Genomic DNA, 21389 nt, shown 5'->3' on the forward strand with positions numbered 1-21389 from the left:
TAAATTGCACATTTTTATTAGACCATACTTCCAAATTTAAAAGTCACCGATCAGTACACAAGGTAAACGTTGTACCATTGTAAAGCTGACATGGACAGGACTGCCAGACTCCCGCCATTTGTAGTTTCAATTAGTTTAATGGACAGACGGCAATCTACAGTTTAGTTTCCATTTGGACCTTTAATGTTAAGGAAGAGATCGTGTGATGTAGTTGAAATCCCGAGGTAAGTGTGTCAAATGATCCTCACGAGGCGGCCGTTGTATGTGATTCACGTTTGTTACCTTCAGTGTCTGAAAAGACAAGACAATGGCATAAGAATACATGGCGACTTCATCACTTATACACACACAACCAATGCATGAGATCTGGTGTGTTGTGGGTAGGAGTCTATGACCAAGTATTATCTCTTCCTTAGAATTTATATTTTTAAAGCTTAACTGCAGTTTGTGTAGGTGTACATCATGTTCACAGCAATGATAGGAATGTTGTACCATGGATTTCAACTGAAGTAGATGGATGTATTGGGCGTCTTGACAAAAGTAACTCCAACACAGTGTAACTGGAAGTACAGGTCACGTGGGCAGTGTGCTAGACATCAGAATTACTTACCTCTCCGAGCTGCTACGTTTCTGAGATGACGTCGGCTGCTGAGGTCTGGAGGCTGCAACATGACAGTTGACCCGTCAGTCACAAAACACGACAGTTATTTGTTTATTGAAACATCGGCGGTGAGACAGCGTGACACTAACAGTCAGACAGCCTAATGCTCGACAGATTGTCAAGCAGAGACACTTCAATGTTAATGAGAGCGTGACTCTTTCCTAAACAATGAACATGGCGAGAATCGATTGCATTTAAAAAAAAAATTTAAAAAGTATGGAATAAAAAATGGTTTACGGATTTTTTGACTGGAGGTAAAATTTTACATTTATTTATAGTGTGTGTGTGCGCGCTAGTGCGTGGACAATCCCGCTTTAATATATTTGAGTAATTTATATTAAACGCCTTAAGGCAGTAAAAGCATGCCACACACATCATTAACAAGTTGTAGACCAGTTTACCTGCGGCACCTCCACGAGCATCGCGTTGTGATGACCGAGCAGATCCCACAGATCCTCCGCGGTCTGAAGATATTTAATAAATAAATATTAATAAACTTATTTGTATAGTGCCTTTTTCCACCGTCAGCCAGACTTAAGGCGCTATAAATGTAGGCATGCAAGCACGGCATATTAATTTATACATATAATAATTAAATAATATAAATTAATACATCATATCGATAGAAGAAGTAGAAAAATGTTATTGTTAGGACCCAAAGGAACAGGCATTCCCCCCTTTCTTTAGTGGTCCATCCTGATAGGATCCAGCAGGCCCTGCAGGAAGAGGGGTGCAAGTTGTAAAAGCTAGGGAAGAGATGGAAGACACGCCACTGACAGCAGAGTCTGATATAACACTTGCCGACATGTCACTGCGATGTAGGCAGGGGCTAAGCTATGTTGTAAAACACAAAGGTCTGGTGTATGGTCTTGAAAACCTCAGGACACAGATTCACTCCAAACGAATGAATAATTCTGTGCAACACCTTGACAGCAGCAGCTGCAGCGCCTGCATCGGCACAACGATGGCCGTGTCACTGGGAACGTGACCTCTGACTCTTGGTACCCACCAACCTTTCTTTGAACACCGCCTTCCTGTCATTGTCAGACAATGTCCACTAAATCTCAGTAAGCTCTCTAGACACAAACACAGAGTCTGGAATCGATGGATGAACTGTTTGCTGTGGTTGGTAGAAAGAAGCTGGCAACTCCCAGATACTCTGTCACTGCCTTACTCCTTCTCTCGCCATCCTGTTTCTTGTCCTTCATACAGTTGACTGAGCCAGAAGATGGGAGATGAAATAAGACATCTCTGTCCAGCCCTTTCTGTTTTGTTGCCTTGTTATCCTGTGGTGCAACACTCATGATGATGTGTAACACTGCACAGCTATCGGTCTTTTCGTCAGCTTTTCGCAGACGTTTAACTGCTTCACCAAATGAATAAAACACGACCATAGACCAGGAACATAGACGGAGCAGGATGCAGGATGAAAAAAAAAAAAAAAAAAAAAAAAAAAAAAAAGAAAAAAAAAAAAACGCATCTTAGTGTGAATGGCAAGTTCCCTGGAGATACATGATGTCAGTCCTTGCAGACTGGTGTGTACTCACACAAACTTGCTGTTATGCTCAATATTGTGAAGCAGCTGGAGGAAGGCAATCAAGTTTTGAAGTCGACTGCCAATACGCACATCTTAAATGTAAGTATGGTAAGATGGCGCAGATGTGACAGTAGAAACTCATTTACTGGCACAGGAAAAGATAACAGGTGGCGCAGACATAGAAATCTTTCCAGAAAGTAGCAAATATCGTAACAGATGCACTGATAAAAAGTAGACACAAAACTTCACGCAGATAACACACAAATATGAAAAACAAAGGGAGAGGAGTCCCCCTGGAGTCATTTCGGCAAAGAAACATCACTCTCAATTCAATATCTCGATATTTCTTATAAAAGTTGCATAAATATATTCATACAGATATCCATTTCATTATTTCATCTTTTGATGCATACGTCCTACATACATCAGTTAGTATATTGATGTACCACTATATCACAGTTTCAATACGAGCTCACATCTAAGACTTTCTACACCTATGTATCACGTTTCTGTCACAGCCGTGTTGTGCAGTCACGTGGCAGGCTGCTCCACACCGACTTACCTGAGAGACCTCCTCGACTGCCCCCTTCTACCGACCCGTCGACACTTTCATCTGATCCAGCACTTCCTGCAGAGACAAATCTCTTATTTAAGTTTTATGCCTTTATATCATTCATTCATACTTTCTATATGTAACATATAATTCATCAATCCAGATTTCATTCGCACAGCAGTTAACCATTGTGTCGCTATGTCACCATAACTTACAACTTACACCTGAGACTATGGACTTCAACGGCTGCACCACTCCAGCTTACCTGTCGACTCGTCGCCGCTTTCATTGGACTCAGCACTGACGGCAGAGCCACTGTCAGGTCCTGAGGCTGGTCCCTGCCCGCCTTGTGGCCATCTGATGGGTGACTGTGGACCTGAAATACAGACTTGTCGCACTGTAGGTCGCAGATACACTTACAACATAATTCATAGTCTGTCGGAGTGTGACAATAAACTTCTGAGCTTTAAAAAACACCGATAAAAGGAGAAAAAGAGATAATGGTAATGTTCATGTTTGTGTCTTATTTATCTGGAACTATTTAAAGAAAAGGCGAAGGAGACATCAGTAGAAGTAAGTGACTAAGGTCTCACTGCCTCCGCTTTTACCTCCAGAGGGTGGAGCCGGTCTGACAACTGGAGGTAAAACCACAGGTACTTGCTCTCGAGGTGCTGAAATTACATCCAGATCATTAAGATACACAAGTACCATGGGTCACATAGATACACAATTCATAAGTTCTTATGGGTTAATTTGCGTTGGTTCATAAAGCAATGCTACAGTCTCTTCCTATAATCTCTCTTTCTATCTCTCCACAGGAGTCAGTAATTCACATCGCCAACAGATGTCATGTAATCGCTCAGTTTACACTGCATATCGTCTGTAAGAATGATCTCCAGAATTTACGAGCCAGCATCTCGTCAGTCTAATCAAACACAGATATATAGATTATGCTAGACATCTATCACCATGAATTATCGTTGGCGGTCAACGGAGATAATGGAGCTGTTGGACATCGGCAATTAAGAAGTAAAAGCATGTCGTACACAAGATGAAATGACATCGATAAAACAGTGGTAAACAGGATCCAAAGGATATGTTGGTCATAAGTAACCATCAGTTAAGTAGGATGTAAGTAGGAGTAACTGCAGACATTGGAAGCTCAAGGAGTAAGACTGACCTGACTGATCCTCTTTGTCGCAAGGTGGCGCTGGAGGAGGACCTGAAAATTATTTCACGGTAAGCATACCAGGAGGTATATTTGTCTGTCTGCTATTCAAAAATTCATATAGAATATCATCTGTTAAATGTCTTATGAGTATGTTTGCTAAACGATGGTGTGAGCGAGATCAACGGAAGTGTGACTGTTTATAACAGAATGTAGCAATAACCAGGCTAATCATCCAACTTAACTTGTCTGTTATGTTGTGAATTCTGGAGGTTTTATTTCGTTAAACAACCATTCAGTGTATGACTATTCAAAATGTCTCCCAGTCAAAGTGAAGTTTAGATATCTAGGTTGAGAAATAATTTTCGAGCTCATATCGAAAAAAAATACTGAGAGCTATAAGAAGGTGAAAGGTCAAAAGGGACTTACTTGGCGTTGTCTTGGGTTTGAGTACCTTACCGGCCGCCAATTTGGCTGAAGAAAGAAAGCATTGTACATTACGTGAATTATTCATTAAGATTTTTTTACGTGTCGATTTTATTGATTTTTTTGTTTGTTTGCTTGTGCGACATTTATGTTCAGTTCTAAATTGTCTTTATGTAATCATATGCATTCGAAGTTTTACATTACACACTAAATATGTTTCAAAATAAACCACTTATAATGACCCCAAGATGGCTACCCTCGATTTGTGAAGCGATAAGGGAGTGGTCAGGTAAGACATTACCTTCAGCCCCAGGCTACTCTCCTTCTGTCAAAGGAAAAACAGGCTGCGCAAGTGAACAGTGCGTAATCGTAATTGTAGTCGTAATCTTAGGCCAATGTAAGTCTTTGGTGTCACAATGGTTTCAGACTTGGACTTGTATGCAGTGAGAGTCACATGACACATGACAGTGACAATTGTCTTGAGTTATGATAAGAGCATGACACTTGGTTCGCATTGTGATGGTGACATGATTCTATGACTGACCCAGTTTCTTTGCCAGCTTCTGTTCTTTTGTCAGCACTGGTCTGGGTTTCTTTGGTTTGGGCGCTGGTGCTGGTGCAGGGGCAGGGGCAGGTGCTGGTGCTGGTGCAGGTGCAGGTGCTGGTGCTGGTGCAGGGGCAGGGGCAGGGGCAGGTTTCGGTTCAGGTGCTGGTTTTGGTGCTGGCGCTGGTGCAGGGGCAGGGGCAGGGGCAGGGGCAGGTTTTGGTTCAGGTGCAGGTTTTGGTGCTGGCGCTGGTTTTGGTGCTGGTACAGGAAGTGGTAGTGGCTGAGGCTTTGGCTGAGGGGTTGCTGGTGCTGGTCTTGGTTGAGGTGCTGGTGCTGGTCTTGGTTGAGGTGCTGGTTCTTGTCTTGGTTGAGGTGCTGGTGCTGGTCTTGGTTGAGGTGCTGGTTCTGGTCTTGGTTGAGGTGCTCCTTGTTTAGAGTTGCCTCCACCTGAACACATGGAGGATATCAACATTTTTATTTTGACAGAATTTGCCTGCGGTTTCAGTTTTCAGTCAGTTGGTTGGGTGTTTAGATAAGTAAGCTCAGTACACGGCAAACTAGACTGTGACTATGGTGTACACATACAACATGAGATCTCGACTGTACATCTGTGAAGTCAACAAGCTGTACATATAACAAGTCTTACTTTCCTGGCTGTTGCTTTCCGCTGACCTGTCTCCTGATTCACCACTCTCAGAGTTTCCCTGAGAACCTGAAACAGCAAGTTCGTCATTCAGACAGAAATACACAATATTTCTCCCACTCTTCATGCACTGTCCACTATTCTTACATAGCATATACCTCGCACTTCTCTCTCTCTCTCTCTCACACATACATTATTATATGCATTGGTGAATATACACATAATAACAAGCATAATATATACACGTGCGTAGGGGACGCTTTAAATATCTACGTGACAGATGATTGAGCAACGCCCAGTTCTTCAGGGACACATTCTTAAAGAAGACACTGTAATATAGATACAGATTCACGAACAACGCATAATAGACATCATGAGACGCAGGCAGAGATATGTTGCAGTACATCTGAGTGTCATCACTAAAGACCGATGACAAGCAGGAAGATGCTGAATGCAGGATGACAGTAAACGCCTTTTGATAAACTGAAATCGCCATTGCGTATGAGGGGAGAAAGTAAAATGTCAAAGCCTTCAAGAAGGTTGGTGGGCACTGGGTCTAACTGACAAGTCGTTGAATGATCGTCTTTAAATCAGCTTCATGTGTGACCAGTCGGAGTCTCGGGCGTGGTGTGGAAATAATTCAAACTGTGATTACTCCGCATTTTCTGCGGGGTTTCCGAACAACTGTTATTATTTTGCTTGCTTTTTTCTTTCAACACAAGGAGTTACTGACCTGTGGAAGCAAGGCTGATGCGCTCCCCTGACGATCCTACTGGTCTGCCGCCTCCTGATGAACTCTTCGCTCCAGAACCCAATAGACCTGGAGCACACAATACACAGTCTATAAGGTACACATATCATATATACATATGTCATACATACAACTCACATCGTTTCGGAGAGAAAGGTGGTCTTGCAGAGAGACTACCTACATGTCCCTAGGTGCTAGCAGTTGGGTAAAATGAGGATGGGGTGGGACTACTTCAGTTAACTGCTAATGTGTGCCACCTAGCGGACATTAGTTGCTAGCAGCGCTAACTGATCAAGTGTCTAACCAGGCTCTTGTCCCACTTTGGCCAGATACCACTTACTATGTCAGCGCCATACAAGTTGCAATTATTTTTGTAAAGAAAGTAACATGAGGCACTGACCTGGTAGAATGCTCTGGATGATGCGTTCCGCTGAGTCACCTTCCTGGCTGCTGCCTTCTGATTCACCGCTTCCTTTAGAATCCTGTTGAGCTTGAACCATGAAAAACACAAGTTTACTCGCTTTAATCAATCAGGACATCATCCAAAAGATTCCATTATCTATAATAGATAAAACAATGTAACATGAACGATTGATTCTTTTTGAATTTTATTGCATTTATAACGTTAAAAGCTTCTTCATATATTATTTGTATACTAATATTGTACATTATTTAATAATAATTATTATTATACATTATTTACAAGTATATTTATTATATAAAATAATTGTTCAATTGATTACCATTTTTTTTCGGAAGAAAATTACCAGCTACAAGAAATAGGCGAAAGTTTTGATTGTTTATTAGACAATAATTGACCATCTCTATGTTCTATAGAAATCAGTTGTCATTGTTACAGTTGGATGCAAACATACAGAAAAAGCCAGACGACGACTTAAGAGTAGTTCTTATGACACTGCTGTCACACAAAGTCAAACTTCACAGTTAACCGAGGTGATGAGAGACTGATCGCCTTAACATATTTCATGTTTTTTTCTATCCCTTGAAGTGATCAGTCGAGTTATTGTGTGTCATCCTGTCATGAATGCCATAATTGTATTTCGTTTTCAAGAGAAGTAGAATGATGACAAACAAAGATAACAATCAAATGTTATTTTAGGCGAAAGAATACAGGCTGACAAAAGATGTTAAATTACATGACAAAGTATATTTCCTACCTGATTTCCCTGAACTTTCATAACTTGCCTTTTCCGGCTGTGTACAAACAAATATAAGGTTAATTTGAAATAAGCTGCAAACAGATAGTACGACATATTGAAAGTATAAATGTAAGTTAGAACCAGTGAAAATGAGACTGTATCATTGAGAACGAGAGACTTACAAAGTGCTTTCAAACCTCGCTTACTGTCAATCACGTTTGAACTTCAATTAATTGCAAAAGGGGGATTGAACTGTAGTAACAAGCAATCCGAGAATTTTGGTATTCCTTATTGTATACCTGGTAGATAGTGAGAGCCCATGATAGGCCAGACAAGGAGAGGAGTAACAACACCAACGTCGGACTCATTCTGATCGCCTCCACAACCTAAAGAGTAGTTTTTACATTCATAAATATTACATGGAGATGAAAGAGAGAACTTTTGGCATGTGATTTGATTTTGTAACTTCAAGTCATACAATATCTTCTTGAACTTTGTCTGGAATAGGCATGAAAAATTTCCTAAATAAATAATCAGTGCTTTGGGAATCCAGCTTGTAAAACAATGTTATAAATATTTTGTAGTAACTATTTCAAGTGTAACTGTAGCAAAGCCTAAATGCTTCCATACTGAACAGCATAACAAAGTTACAGTTTGCGAGGCTCATGATATGATGTCTCTCACTCATCACTCAGTCAGTACCTGCGCTTGAGTTGATGTTGGTCTCAAGATGCTGCTGGTGTCTTAGGAAGATGAGCGATCCGTTGTAGGGCGAGATGGTGGATAAGGTTGAAGTGGGTCTTTTATACACCCGGCAAAGTGATTTGTGACGCAGAAACTTTTTTTTTTTTCATTTGGCATTTCATTTCTTTTTATTGATCTAAAGAAATTACTTATCGAATGTCGTGGTACCTAACACGAAGCCCTCATTGGCACTTTAATCCCAACTTTTTGATGTTAATACTTGATTCTCTAGTGACAAATACTGTGGAAGATGTTAATGCAATCATGGAGCTGTGCATTTCGTGCGCGAACTCGTGTCCTCGAGATTACCGTGCCGTCAGACGACAAAGTCAATCACACTACGGTGTGCCGTCTACTTTTGTCCTCAGAAATCCGCTGCTGATTTACGGAGGGTAACAAAGTAGCAAACGAAACATATTTGTGATCCCAACTTACGTCTTTGCCATTGTTACCGTGGAGCGATCTGCCGCAGTACCGATAATCAAAAGATGCCAACGGCAACACAAAATTTTACGATCAGGTCGCAGATGGTCAATTTGCAACAGCTTGTCTGGGAATGAAGAACAAGTGACAATCTTGGAAGGGTAAGTGCGGCACGAAAAATAATAGTCGAATGTTATTACTCGAAGAAAAGAAACAGACAAAAGACTGATGATGGTCTCGTGAGGACATGACTAAAAGCAAGAATCGACAATGTAGATACAAAGAACTGTTGGTCAGTAGTAGGCTAGGAAGTCTGTGGGTACATACAGTTACTGGTCAGCTTCAGGTATCATAGAAAACGTGTTCTTGTGTACTGATGACAGCATTGAGAGGACAAGACGCAAACCGCGGACAACAAACAGTCTGGACCTCGCTGGCCCACACGTGTATATCCGTCGTCACGTTTGGTCACACACTGTATTCGTAAAATAATATTTTGTAAGTATTTTATAGCTAATTGTGACGCGTTAGCCATTCAGTTAGCGGCCTATGACTACTATGTATCCAGCCTAAGTCTGCTTCTGTGAAGAATTGTTTTCCCACATTCTTACCCAGAGTGAAGACCAGGGACGTGTATGGGTGGACTGCTGTGTGTCTGCCGAGACTAACGCTTAGCCTCTTGTGAAGTTAAAAACTTACATCACGAGTGTGTACAGAAAGAAGTTGTATTAACCAGGCAGTTACGACATGTGACTATTCTCACACATTACTGTAGCTTTGCCCATCGCCATGAGGTGTGGACAGTCATGCCTAGTGCTTTGAACCCGCCTTTAACGGTGGGGAAAGGGCTATACAAATCGACTTACTATAGTATTATTATTCTTGAGTGCTTTGAAAGCAATCTGTTTGCGTACTAGGATTCATTTGCACTATCGACTAAAAACTACCTACCCAGGGTCTCGGATCAGGGGGAATAATACTTTAAGTGAACAAAAACTTCAGCACATTTATCAAATGAATTAAAGTGAACTTTGATAATGGGGTGGTTATTAACATCTCGAGAACTTTTGCTAGTACTGCTACAGACGTGTACCTCGTATGAACATATTTAACAACTGCTGACTCTTCATTTTATGGGAGATTGACTTTAGTAATGGTATTAATTGTTATCTCCCTTACTAACGTTCTATTACCTCTTACTTGGGCGTGGGGTAGTCGTGTATTTTCTCTTATGTACGAGTATGCTCCCTTAAATGTTTTTTTTTTATCTACATGTGATTAAACTTCTTATTTGCACCGTTCATTTTGTCTTTGTTGTGTCCACTTTCATCAAAGGTTCGCTAGGTACGTCGTGTCCCGCCTCTGCCTGAGCGAGTGGGTGTGTGTACGTGCCGGCTGTGTGAGCGGTTGTCAGCGTGCATTCGGCGATTCTTTGGGAGATCCACGACAACTTATGTATCGCAAAGAAGCTGCAGTGTTGTAGACTACTTTATCTTTTCTAATTCAATTCTTCACCTACCATAAAGACATTCTGTCGATAAACGTTTGGAATCGCAACACGTGCCTCTGACATGCAGCATTAAATCTCAACTGCCATTACCAAATGCTACTATTCTCACCTCCTTTGAGAAACAACAAAGGAACAGATTTAAAGCTAATATATATGCCCAAATTTCACTCTTAATACTTTTTAGACCTGCTAGACAGAACCAGAACTATAATTTATAGTGATGTGACTATCGCTGTGAACGTGTTCACAAATGTCTTGGTCTGAGGCGATCGAGTGTCACGATAAAACACATAAGATTCCCTAGGCGCAAGGGGAGAAACAAAGGGTTTGTATCACAGCAAAGAACAGGGTTAGACGGATGAGGCTGACACGGGCACCAGGTCATCTCAAATTGTACACCGACAAGAGAAGCCTGTACAACAAGATTATCGTGCAAGAAAGAAAAATCCGTTTCGAGCAGAAGCTCGTAGAAAGATTAAACGAAGCTTTTTTGGAGACTTTAAACCGTATAGATATATACAATGTATAATGCTTACATTATCGGAGGTATTTGTCACGGATCAGTCTGTGCCTCCATATTTTAAGGTTAGTTCAACCCCTTCGCTGTTTTTGAATTGCAAGCGTAAATCTCCCTCTCTCAGCGAGAAAAGGGAGATCACTCTAACGAAAAAAAGGATAGAGAAGCAGACGGCATTGGCGGACATAAGAGTGGAAGGGTGTTGTGTGAGTCTTAATGTGAGCGTAGATGCCAGAAGTAATTCCTTGCCTAGACAAGGTTTCTTTTTTTCTTTGTGTACGGGCAATTGTGTTAGAACTCTTTTGATCAAGGATTCGTCTAGATCTAATCTTTTCGCCGATCTAATCGTCTCGCCAAGAAACTGTAAGTGATCGAAGTTGAATTGTGTTTTATGCCGTGCTAGCAACTATGGCTATATCACGGCAAAAAGTAGGAACGACTGCTGGTGCGATTATAATTGAGATAATAGAATTGGAACTTTGTGTTGACGAACAGGACTGTAAGTAAAGTACTAAATGGCTGCTGGTGCGATTATTAACTAGATGATAAAAATTGAGATTAAGAGTGGAGGTTAGGATTAAGAATATATATTAAGACTTACTTAAGTGTGATTGATCGGGGAAGGCCCCGGATTGTAAACACTGTATGTATCGATAGCTGTGTTTCTCCGATAGAATGTTGTGTTGAGGCGAATTATTATTTATGCATATGTATCTTGAAGTTTGTGAAGTCCTGAGCCATTCAACAACTTATTAACATGATTTGGGCAGCCTCAGGCAATCGTTGTTTTGTGTGTTAAAAGAACGCGTGCGTACAGACGTCGTGTGTGTTGCTCGTGTGTGAGTCGGCGTCCGTGACAATATTAAACTAATAACATTTATCTGTAGGATGAAGACACTAGACACAATTCATACGTAGTAGTAGTAGTAATAATAATAATGCAACATTTGTAAAGCGCATACCCACACTCCTAAGGAGCATGGACAGCATACGAGGGACAGGAACAAAACAAAATGCACTTGAACTTAAAAAAAAAAAAACAGCCGTGCTAAACGGAGAATAAAATCAAATACAGAAAACACAAAGAAGAACCAAATAACAAGAACAAGAGCTGAGAGTAACATGGTATTGCAAAAGGTAGGGTGCGAAAAGGACTAGCATTATGGGAAAGGTTGTGAGGAGCAATGTTTACGGAAAATGTGTTTTTTTTCTGTGCTTATTTAAAGATTTCAATAGTGGGTTAAACGGGCGGATATAGAAAGGGAGAGAGCTCCATTGTTTCGCTGATTTCAGTGATGAGGAAAATATGGAGGTAGCGATCTGTTTCAAGACGCTTCGGTGACCGTTGTGCTGACGATACAGACTGGGCGTTGAGAAGTCCAACATGGATGCAAGTGTTGCGGTGTTGCGGGGGAAACATGGCAGTCTCCTGTTCTCATACAACCATGTTGAACTGGTCGTGGCACCAGGCCGTGACCGTGACATACGAATGGAGTAAAAGATTTAAGATTTTGCTACAAATGTGCCTGTATGTGTAACACAAGACAAGTGACACTTAGCCAATGTGTACGTTAGACAGACACGTGACACACAAGACACGTGAATACGATATATAAGACATGTAGTAAGAGACAGACGTGTGTGTGTGTGTGTGGAACACCTGTGGTGTGCTCCTATATGTATATGATATGATTACATTTTATCTATGCAGGCGTTGAGGTATCATACAATACCAAAGTCAAAGTGCTTATGGTCTTTTTCTTAGACAGTGTGCATTGCCTACCCCGGAATTCTTTATCAAAAGTATTATCGCCATACTACCCTTGTTGATGTCTTTCTGTGATTCGTCAAGAAAACGTGACGAGAGTTGTGTACTCGGCAGTCTAAATCCATCGTTGTTATCCCGTGAACATGTCTGGCATTAAATCATTGTAATAGCAAAGTTATTTTACACAGTCGTCTAAAGTAGGATCAGACATCAACACACCCAGTACCTCAGTGTGAAAATAAACAAACATCAATCAACACCCGACTGAAGTGCACATTTTTATTAGACCATACTTCCAAATTTAAAAGTCACCGATCAGTACACAAGATACACGTTGTACCATTGTAAAGCTGACATGGACAGTACTGCCAGACTCCCGCCATTTGTAGTTTCAATTAGTTTAATAGCCAGACGGCAATCTACAGTTTAGTTTCCATTGGGACCTTTAATGTTAAGGAAGAGATCATGTGATGTAGTTGAAATCTCAAGTTAGGTGTGCCAAATTATCTTCACGGGGCGGCCGTTGTATGTGATTCACGTTTGTTACCTTCAGTGTCTGAAAACACAAGACAATGGCATAAGAAGACATGGCGACTTCATCATTTATACACACACAACCAATGCATGAGATCTGGTGTGTTGTGGGTAGGAGTCTATGACCAAGTATTATCTCTTCTTTAGAATTTATACTTTTAAAGCTTAGCACTTCCGTTTGTGTAGGCGTACATCATGTTCACAGCGACGAGAGGAATGTTGTACCACGGATGTCAACTATAGTAGATGGGTGTATTGGGCGTCTTGACAAAAGTAACTCCAACACAGTGTAACTGGAAGTACAGGTCACGTGGGCAGTGTGCTAGACATCAGAATTACTTACCTCTCCGAGCTGCTACGTTTCTGAGATGACGTCGGCTGCTGAGGTCTGGAGGCTGCAAAATGACACTTGACCCGTCAGTCACAAAACATGACAGTTATTTGTTTATTGAAACATCGGCGGTGAGACAGCGTGACACTAACAGTCAGACAGTCTAATGCTCGACAGATTGTCAAGCAGCGACACTTCAATGTTAACGAGAGCGTGACTCTTTCTTAACTGATCTACGCCAATGGCATACGTACACAAATGAACATGGCGAGAATAGAATGAAGTTAACAAGTACAAGAAACAAAAAAGGATGAAAGTAAAAAAGCAGTCTATTGATTTATTGACTAGAGGTTAAATCTTACATTAATAATATATTTCAATAATTTATCTTAAATGCCTTAAGGCAGTAAAAGCATTTACAATTGTCGATTGTCGACCAGTTTACCTGAAGCACCTCCAAGAGCATTGCGTACTAATGACTGAGCAATTCCCACAAGTCCTCCGTGGCCTGAAAATATTACTTCTGTAAGTTTTATATATATATTATTCATACATATATTATTTAACTATTCATCTTTTTATTTTATCTTTTTATGCACACGTCCTACATACATCAGTTGGCATATTGATGCACCACTATATCACAGTTTCAATACGAGCTCACATGTAAGTCTTTATACACCTATGTATCAAATTTCTGTCACAGCCGTGTTGTGCAGTCACGTGGCAGGCTGCTCCACACCGACTTACCTGAGAGACCTCCTCGACTGCCCCCTTCTACCGACGCGTCGACACTTTCATCTGATCCAGCACTTCCTGCAGAGACAGATCTCTTATTTAAGTTTTTCTGTGTTTATATCATTCATTCATTCTTTCTACATGTAACATATAATTTATCACTCCAGATTTCCTTCGCACAGCAGTTAATAATTGTGTCGCTATGTCACCATACCTTACAACTTACACCTGAGACTCTATGGACTTCAACGGCTGCACCACTCCAGCTTACCTGTCGACTCGTCGCCGCTTTCATTTGACTCAGCACTGACGGCAGACCCACTGCCAGATCCTGAGGCTGGTCTCTGCCCGCCTTGTGGCCATCTGATGGGTGACTGTGGACCTGAAATACAGACTTGTCGCACTGTAGGCCGCAGATACACTTACAACATAATTCATAGAGTTTGTCGGAGTGTGACAATAAACGTCTTTAGAGTTAACACAGATAAAAGGAGAAAAAGAGATAATGGTAATGTGCATGTTTGTGTCTTATTTATCTGGAACTATTTAAAGAAAAGGCGAAGGAGACATCAGTAGAAGTAAGGGACTAAGGTCTCACTGCCTCCGCTTTTGCCTCCAGAGGGTGGAGCCGGTCTGACAACTGGAGGTAAAACCACAGGTACTTGCTCTCGAGGTGCTGAAATTACATCCAGATCATTAAGATACACAACTACCATGGGTCACATAGATACACAATTCATAAGTTCTTATGGGTTAATTTGCGTTGGTTGATAAGGCAATGCTACAGTCTCTTCCTATAATCTCTCTTTCTATCTCTCCACAGGAGTCAGTAATTCACATCGCCAACAGATGTCATGTAATCGCTCAGTTTACACTGCATATCGTCTGTAAGAATGATCTCCAGAATTTACGAGCCAGCATCTCGTCAGTCTAATCAAACACAGATATATAGATTATGCTAGACATCTATCACCATGAATTATCGTTGGCGGTCAACGGGAGATAATGGAGCTGTTGGACATCGGCAATTAAGAAGTAAAGCATGTCGTACACAAGATGAAATGGACATCGATAAACAGTGGTAAACAGGATCCAAAGGATATGTTGGTCATAAGTAACCATCAGTTAGAGTAGGATGTAAAGAGGAGTAACTGCAGACATTGGAAGCTCAAGGAGTAAGACTGACCTGACTGATCCTCTTTGTCGCAAGGTGGCGCTGGAGGAGGACCTGAAAATTATTTCACGGTAAGCATACCAGGAGGTATATTTGTCTGTCTGCTATTCAAAAATTCATATAGAATATCATCTGTTAAATGTCTTATGAGTATGTTTGCTAAACGATGGTGTGAGCGAGATCAACGGAAGTGTGACTGTTTATAACAGAATGTAGCAATAACCAGGCTAATCATCCAACTTAACTTGTCTGTTATGTTGTGAATTCTGAGGTTTTATTTCGTTAAACAACCATTCAGTGTATGACTATTCAAAATGTCTCCCAGTCAAAGTGAAGTTTAGATATCTAGGCTGAGAAATAATTTTCGAGCTCATATCGAAAAAAATACTGAGAGCTATAAGAAGGTGAAAGGTCAAAAGGGACTTACTTGGCGTTGTCTTGGGTTTGGGTACCTTACCGGCCGCCAATTTGGCTGAAGAAAGGAAGCATTGTACATTGTGAATCATTCGTGAAGATTTTTTTACGTGTCGATTTTATTTATTTCTTTTTTTGCTTGTGCGACATTTATGTTCAGTTCTAAATTGTCTTTATGTAATCATATGCATTCGAAGTTTTACATTACACACTAAATATGTTTCAAATAAACCACTTATAATGACCCCAAGATGGCTACCCTCGATTTGTGAAGCGATAAGGGAGTGGTCAGGTAAGACATTACCTTCAGCCCCAAGCTACTCTCCTTCTGTCAAAGGAAAAAAATGGTGCGCAAGTGAACAGTGCGTAATCGTAATTGTAGTCGTAATCTTAGGCCAATGTAAGTCTTTGGTGTCACAATGGTTTCAGACTTGGACTTGTATGCAGTGAGAGTCACATGACACATGACAGTGACACTTGTCTTGAGTTATGATAAGAGCATGACACTTGGTTCGCATTGTGATGGTGACATGATTCTATGACTAACCCAGTTTCTTTGCCAGCTTCTGTTCTTTTGTCAGCACTGGTCTGGGTTTCTTTGGTTTGGGTGCTGGTGCTGGCACAGGTGCTGGCGCTGGTGCTGGTGCTGGCGCAGGTGCTGGTGCTGGTGCTGGTGCTGGTGCTGGCGCAGGTGCTGGTGCAGGGGCAGGTTTCGGTTCAGGTGCTGGTGCTGGTTTTGGTGCTGGCGCTGGTGCAGGGGCAGGTGCTGGTGCTGGTGCTGGTGCAGGGGCAGGTTTTGGTGCTGGCGCTGGTGCAGGGGCAGGTTTTGGTGCTGGCGCTGGTGCAGGGGCAGGTTTTGGTGCTGGAGCTGGTTTTGGTGCCGGAGCTGGTTTTGGTGCTGGCACAGGAAGTGGTAGTGGCTGAGGCTTTGGCTGAGGGGCTGCTGGTGCTGGTCTCGGTAGAGGTACTCCTTGTTTAGATTTGCCTCCACCTGAACACATGGAGGATATCAACATTTTTATTTTGACAGAATTTGCCTGCGGTTTCAGTTTTCAGTCAGTTGGTCGGGTGTTTAGATAAGTAAGCTCAGTACACGGCTAACTAGACTGTGACTATGGTGTACACATACAACATGAGATCTCGACTGTACATTTGTGAAGTCAACAAGCTGTACATATAGCAAGTCTTACTTTCCTGGCTGTTGCTTTCCGCTGACCTGTCTCCTGATTCACCACTCTCAGAGTTTCCCTGAGAACCTGAAACAGCAAGTTCGTCATTCAGACAGAAATACACAATATTTCTCCCACTCTTCATGCACTGTCCACTATTCTTACAGTACATATATCTCGCACTTCTCTCTCTCTCTCTCTCTCTCTCTCTCTCTCTCTCTCTCTCTCTCTCACATTATTATATGCATTGGTGAATATACACATAATAACAAGCATAATATATACACGTGCGTAGGGGACGCTTGAAATATCTACGTGACACATGATTGAGCAACGCCCAGTTCTTCAGGGACACGTTCTTAAAGAAGACACTGTAATATAGATACAGATTCACGAACAACGCATAATAGACATCATGAGACGCAGGCAGAGATATGTTGCAGTACACCTGAGTGTCATCACTAAAGACCGATGACAAGCAGGAAGATGCTGAATGCAGGATGACAGTAAACGCCTTTTGATAAACTGAAATCGCCATTGCGTATTAGGGGAGAAAGTAAAATGTCAAAGCCTTCAAGAAGGTTGGTGGGCACTGGGTCTAACTGACAAGTCGTTGAATGATCGTCTTTAAATCAGCTTCATGTGTGACCAGTCGGAGTCTCGGGCTATGTACAGGTGTCTGGTGTGGAAATAATTCAAACTGTGATTACTCCGCATTTTCTACGGGGTTTCCGAGCAACTGTTATTATTTTACTTGCTTTTTTCTTTTAACAGAAGGAGGTACTGACCTGTGGAAGCAAGGCTGATGCGCTCCCCTGACGATCCTACTGGTCTGCCGCCTCCTGATGAACTCTTCGCTCCAGAACCCAATAGACCTGGAGCACACAATACACAGTCTATAAGGTACACATATCATATATACATATGTCATACATACAACTCACATCGTTTCGGAGAGAAAGGTGGTCTTGCAGAGAGACTACCTACATGTCCCTAGGTGCTAGCAGTTGGGTAAAATGAGGATGGGGTGGGACTACTTCAGTTGACTGCTAATGTGCGCCACCTAGCGGACATTAGTTGCTAGCAGCGCTACCTGATCACGTGTCTAACCAGGCTCTTGTCCCACTTTGGCCAGATACCACTTACTATGTCAGAGCCTTACAAGTTGCAATTATTTTTGTAAAGAAAGTAACATGAGGCACTGACCTGGTAGAATGCTCTGGATGATGCGTTCCGCTGAGTCACCTTCCTGGCTGCTGCCTTCTGATTCACCGCTTCCTTTAGAATCCTGTTGAGCTTGAACCATGAAAAACCCAAGTTTACTCGCTTTAATCAATCAGGACATCATCCAAAAGATTCCATTATATATAATAGATAAAACAATGTAACATGAACGATTGATTCTTTTTGAATTTTATTGTATTTATAACGTTAAAAGCTTCTTCATATATTATTTGTATACTAATATTGTACATTATTTAATAATAATAATTATTATACATTATTTACAAGTATATTTATTATATAAAATAATTGTTCAATTGTTTACCATTTTTTTTTTCGGAAGAAAATTACCAGCTACAAGAAATAGGCGAAAGTTTTGATTGTTTATTAGACAATAATTGACCATCTCTATGTTCTATAGAAATCAGTTGTCATTGTTACAGTTGGATGCAAACATACAGAAAAAGCCAGACGACGACTTAAGAGTAGTTCTTATGACACTGCTGTCACACAAAGTCAAACTTCACAGTTAACCGAGGTGATGAGAGACTGATCGCCTTAACATATTTCATGTTTTTTTCTATCCCTTGAAGTCGAGTGATTGTGTGTCATCCTGTCATGAATGCCATAATTGTATTTCGTTTTCAAGAGAAGTGGAATGATGACAAGCAAAGATAACAATCAAATGTTATTTTAGGCGAAAGAATACAGGCTGACAAAAGATGTTAAATTACATGACAAAGTATATTTCCTACCTGATGTCCCTGAACTTTCATAACTTGCCTTTTCCGGCTGTGTACAAAAAATATAAGGTTAATTTGAAATTAGCTGCAAACAGATAGTACGACATATTGAAAGTATAAATGTAAGTTAGAGCCAGTGAAAATGAGGCTGTATCATTAAGAACGAGAGACTTACAAAGTGCTTTCAAACCTCGCTTACTGTCAATCACGTTTGAACTTCAATTAATTGCAAAAGGGGGATTGAACTGTAGTAACAAGCAATCCCAGAATTTGGGTATTCCTTATTGTATACCTGGTAGATAGTGAGAGCCCATGATAGGCCAGACAAGGAGAGGAGTAACAACACCAACGTCGGACTCATTCTGATCGCCTCCACAACCTAAAGAGTAGTTTTTACATTCATAAATATTACATAGAGATGAAAGAGAACCTTTTGAATTTCATTTGATTTTGTAACTTCAAGTCATACAATATCTTCTTGAACTTTGTCTGGAATAGGCATGAAAAATTTCCTAAATAAATAATCAGTGCTTTGGGAATCCAGCTTGTAAAACAATGTTATAAATATTTTGTAGTAACTATTTCAAGTGTAACTGTAGCAAAGCCTAAATGCTTCCATACCTAACAGCATAACGATATTACAGTTTGCGAGGCTCATGATATGATGTCTCTCACTCATCACTCAGTCAATACCTGCGCTTGGGGTGATGTTGGTCTCAAGATGCTGCTGGTGTCTTAGGAAGATGAGCGATCCGTTGTAGGGCGAGATGGTGGATAAGGTTGAAGTGGGTCTTTTATACACCCGGCAAAGTGATTTGTGACGCAGAAACTGTTTTTTTTCATTTGGCATTTCATTTCTTTTTATTGATCGAAAGAAATTACTTATCGAATGTCGTGGTACATAACACGAAGCCCTCATTGCCACTTTAATCCCAACTTTTTGATGTTAATGCTTGATTCTCTAGTGACAAATACTGTGGAAGATGTTAATGCAATCATGGAGCTGTGCATTTCGTGCGCGAACTCGTGTCCTCGAGATTACCGTGCCGTCAGACGACAAAGTCAATCACACTACGGTGGGCCGTCTACTTTTGTCCTCCGATATCCGCTGTTACGGGGGGAAACAAAGTAGCAAACGAAACATATTTGTGATCCCAACTTACGCCTTTCCCATTGTTACCGTGGAGCGATCTGCCGCAGTACCGCTAATCAAAGGATGCCAACGGCAACACAAAATTCCACGATGAGGTCGCAGATGGTCAATTTGCAACAGCTTGTCTGGGAATGAAGAACAAGTGACAATCTGGGAAGGGTAAGTGCGGCACGAAAAAAAATTGTCGAATGTTATTACTCGAAGAAACGAAACAGACAAAAGACTGGTGATGGTCTCGTGAGGACACGACTAAAAACAAGAATCGACAATGTAGATACAAAGAGCTGTTGGTCAGTAGTAGGCTATGAAGACTGTGGGTACATACAGTTACTTGTCAGCTTCGGGTATCATAGAAAACGTGTTCTTTTGTACTGATGACAGCATAGGGAGGACAAGACGCAAACCGCGGACAACAGTCTGGACCTCGCTGGCCCACACGTGTATATCCGTCGTCATGTTTGGTCACAGACTGTATTCAAAAGCAGCTGAACAGTTCGTAAAATACTATTTTGGAAGTATTTTATAGCTAATTGTGACGCGTTAGCCATTAAGTTAGCGGCCTATGACTACTGTGTATGCAGCCTCAGTCTGCTTCTGTGAAGAATTGTTGTCCCTAATTCTTACCCAATGTGAAGACCAGGGACATGTACGGGTGGACTGCTGTGTGTCTGCCGAGACTAACGCTTAGCCTCTTGCGAAGTTAGTCTCGGGCAGCCTAAACAATGAATGTGACCAAACCGGAAGCTTTGTCTACCTCAGCCTCGTTTTAATAGTTAATTGGAAAAAAAAATCGTATGCCAGAAGTCCAGTAATGCAAGTTCGTGGTGTTAGTGAGAGAAACAAACCTCAGCCCGATGCAAGAAGCCGGGCACGAACAGAAACTCCTGCTACGAGGCGAGGACTCGGCCGTGACCTTAATTAACAGTTTAAGTTCTGCAGACATCTGGGTTAGTACCAATAATTCCACACAAGGGATTTTCCGTTGGCTTTCCACTTGTTAGATATGCTGAGCTCAGGGCCGTTGAGAACCAGCACGGGCACCGTTCGATTTGCTAAAACAAGTAGTTGGTCAAGTTCATAGATTCAAGAGGCTAAAGATATACAAAAGCTAAGTCAGACAAATCAGTAACAAAGCATTGTATTTATTCCTAATCTCAGTTGTCTGATTCTCCACCAGCAAGTCAGCCTTACGACATCACCTCCCACCATTGGCAGAAAACAAGGTGAAGGTCACTCTCAACATCAATGAGTCATCGTCATCAGAAGTCATCGTGCAGTTTGACAGTGTGGCCTGTGTCCATCAACAGGAATAGACAAAGGTCACAAATGTACAACCCCGGTGCATGAAGCTCAGCACTCGCCAACGGGACTGCGTGTGGCTGTTAAACGGATTGATGTTGAAAACTTACATCACGAGTGTGTACAGAAAGAAGTTGTATTAACCAGGCAGTTACGACATGAGACTATTCTCACACATTACTATAGCTTTGTCCATCGCCAT

The 21389-nt window shown here is 41.4% G+C and overlaps 2 protein-coding genes across 3 annotated transcripts; both read right to left on the bottom strand.

The window, feature by feature from the left end:
• LOC112556757 (skin secretory protein xP2-like) lies at positions 1 to 8289 on the bottom strand. 2 transcript variants are annotated; one of them, XM_025226097.1, is made up of 15 exons: positions 8149 to 8289; positions 7746 to 7832; positions 7465 to 7501; positions 6687 to 6776; positions 6269 to 6355; positions 5539 to 5604; positions 4890 to 5339; positions 4349 to 4393; positions 3932 to 3973; positions 3360 to 3422; positions 3017 to 3127; positions 2761 to 2826; positions 1063 to 1125; positions 611 to 662; positions 1 to 291 (listed from the first exon to the last, which is right to left on the bottom strand). In XM_025226097.1, the coding sequence occupies exons 2-15, from the start codon at positions 7812 to 7814 to the stop codon at positions 285 to 287; spliced, it is 1248 nt and encodes a 415-aa protein (XP_025081882.1). In that variant the 5' UTR covers positions 7815 to 7832; positions 8149 to 8289; the 3' UTR covers positions 1 to 284. The 2 variants fall into 2 exon arrangements, with proteins under 2 accessions (XP_025081882.1, XP_025081881.1); XM_025226096.1 differs by having other exon boundaries at positions 3345 to 3422.
• A 4384-nt stretch (positions 8290 to 12673) lies between these two features.
• LOC112556759 (skin secretory protein xP2-like) lies at positions 12674 to 19549 on the bottom strand. Its single transcript, XM_025226100.1, has 15 exons — positions 19429 to 19549; positions 19028 to 19114; positions 18748 to 18784; positions 17975 to 18064; positions 17557 to 17643; positions 16790 to 16855; positions 16147 to 16590; positions 15613 to 15657; positions 15198 to 15239; positions 14610 to 14687; positions 14283 to 14393; positions 14024 to 14089; positions 13719 to 13781; positions 13286 to 13337; positions 12674 to 12964 (listed from the first exon to the last, which is right to left on the bottom strand). The coding sequence occupies exons 2-15, from the start codon at positions 19094 to 19096 to the stop codon at positions 12958 to 12960; spliced, it is 1257 nt and encodes a 418-aa protein (XP_025081885.1). The 5' UTR covers positions 19097 to 19114; positions 19429 to 19549; the 3' UTR covers positions 12674 to 12957.
• Between the last annotated feature and the right edge of the window lie 1840 nt (positions 19550 to 21389).

The sequence above is a fragment of the Pomacea canaliculata genome, linkage group LG2 (genome assembly GCF_003073045.1).
Source record: "Pomacea canaliculata isolate SZHN2017 linkage group LG2, ASM307304v1, whole genome shotgun sequence".
Taxonomy (NCBI): Eukaryota; Metazoa; Mollusca; class Gastropoda; order Architaenioglossa; family Ampullariidae; genus Pomacea; species Pomacea canaliculata.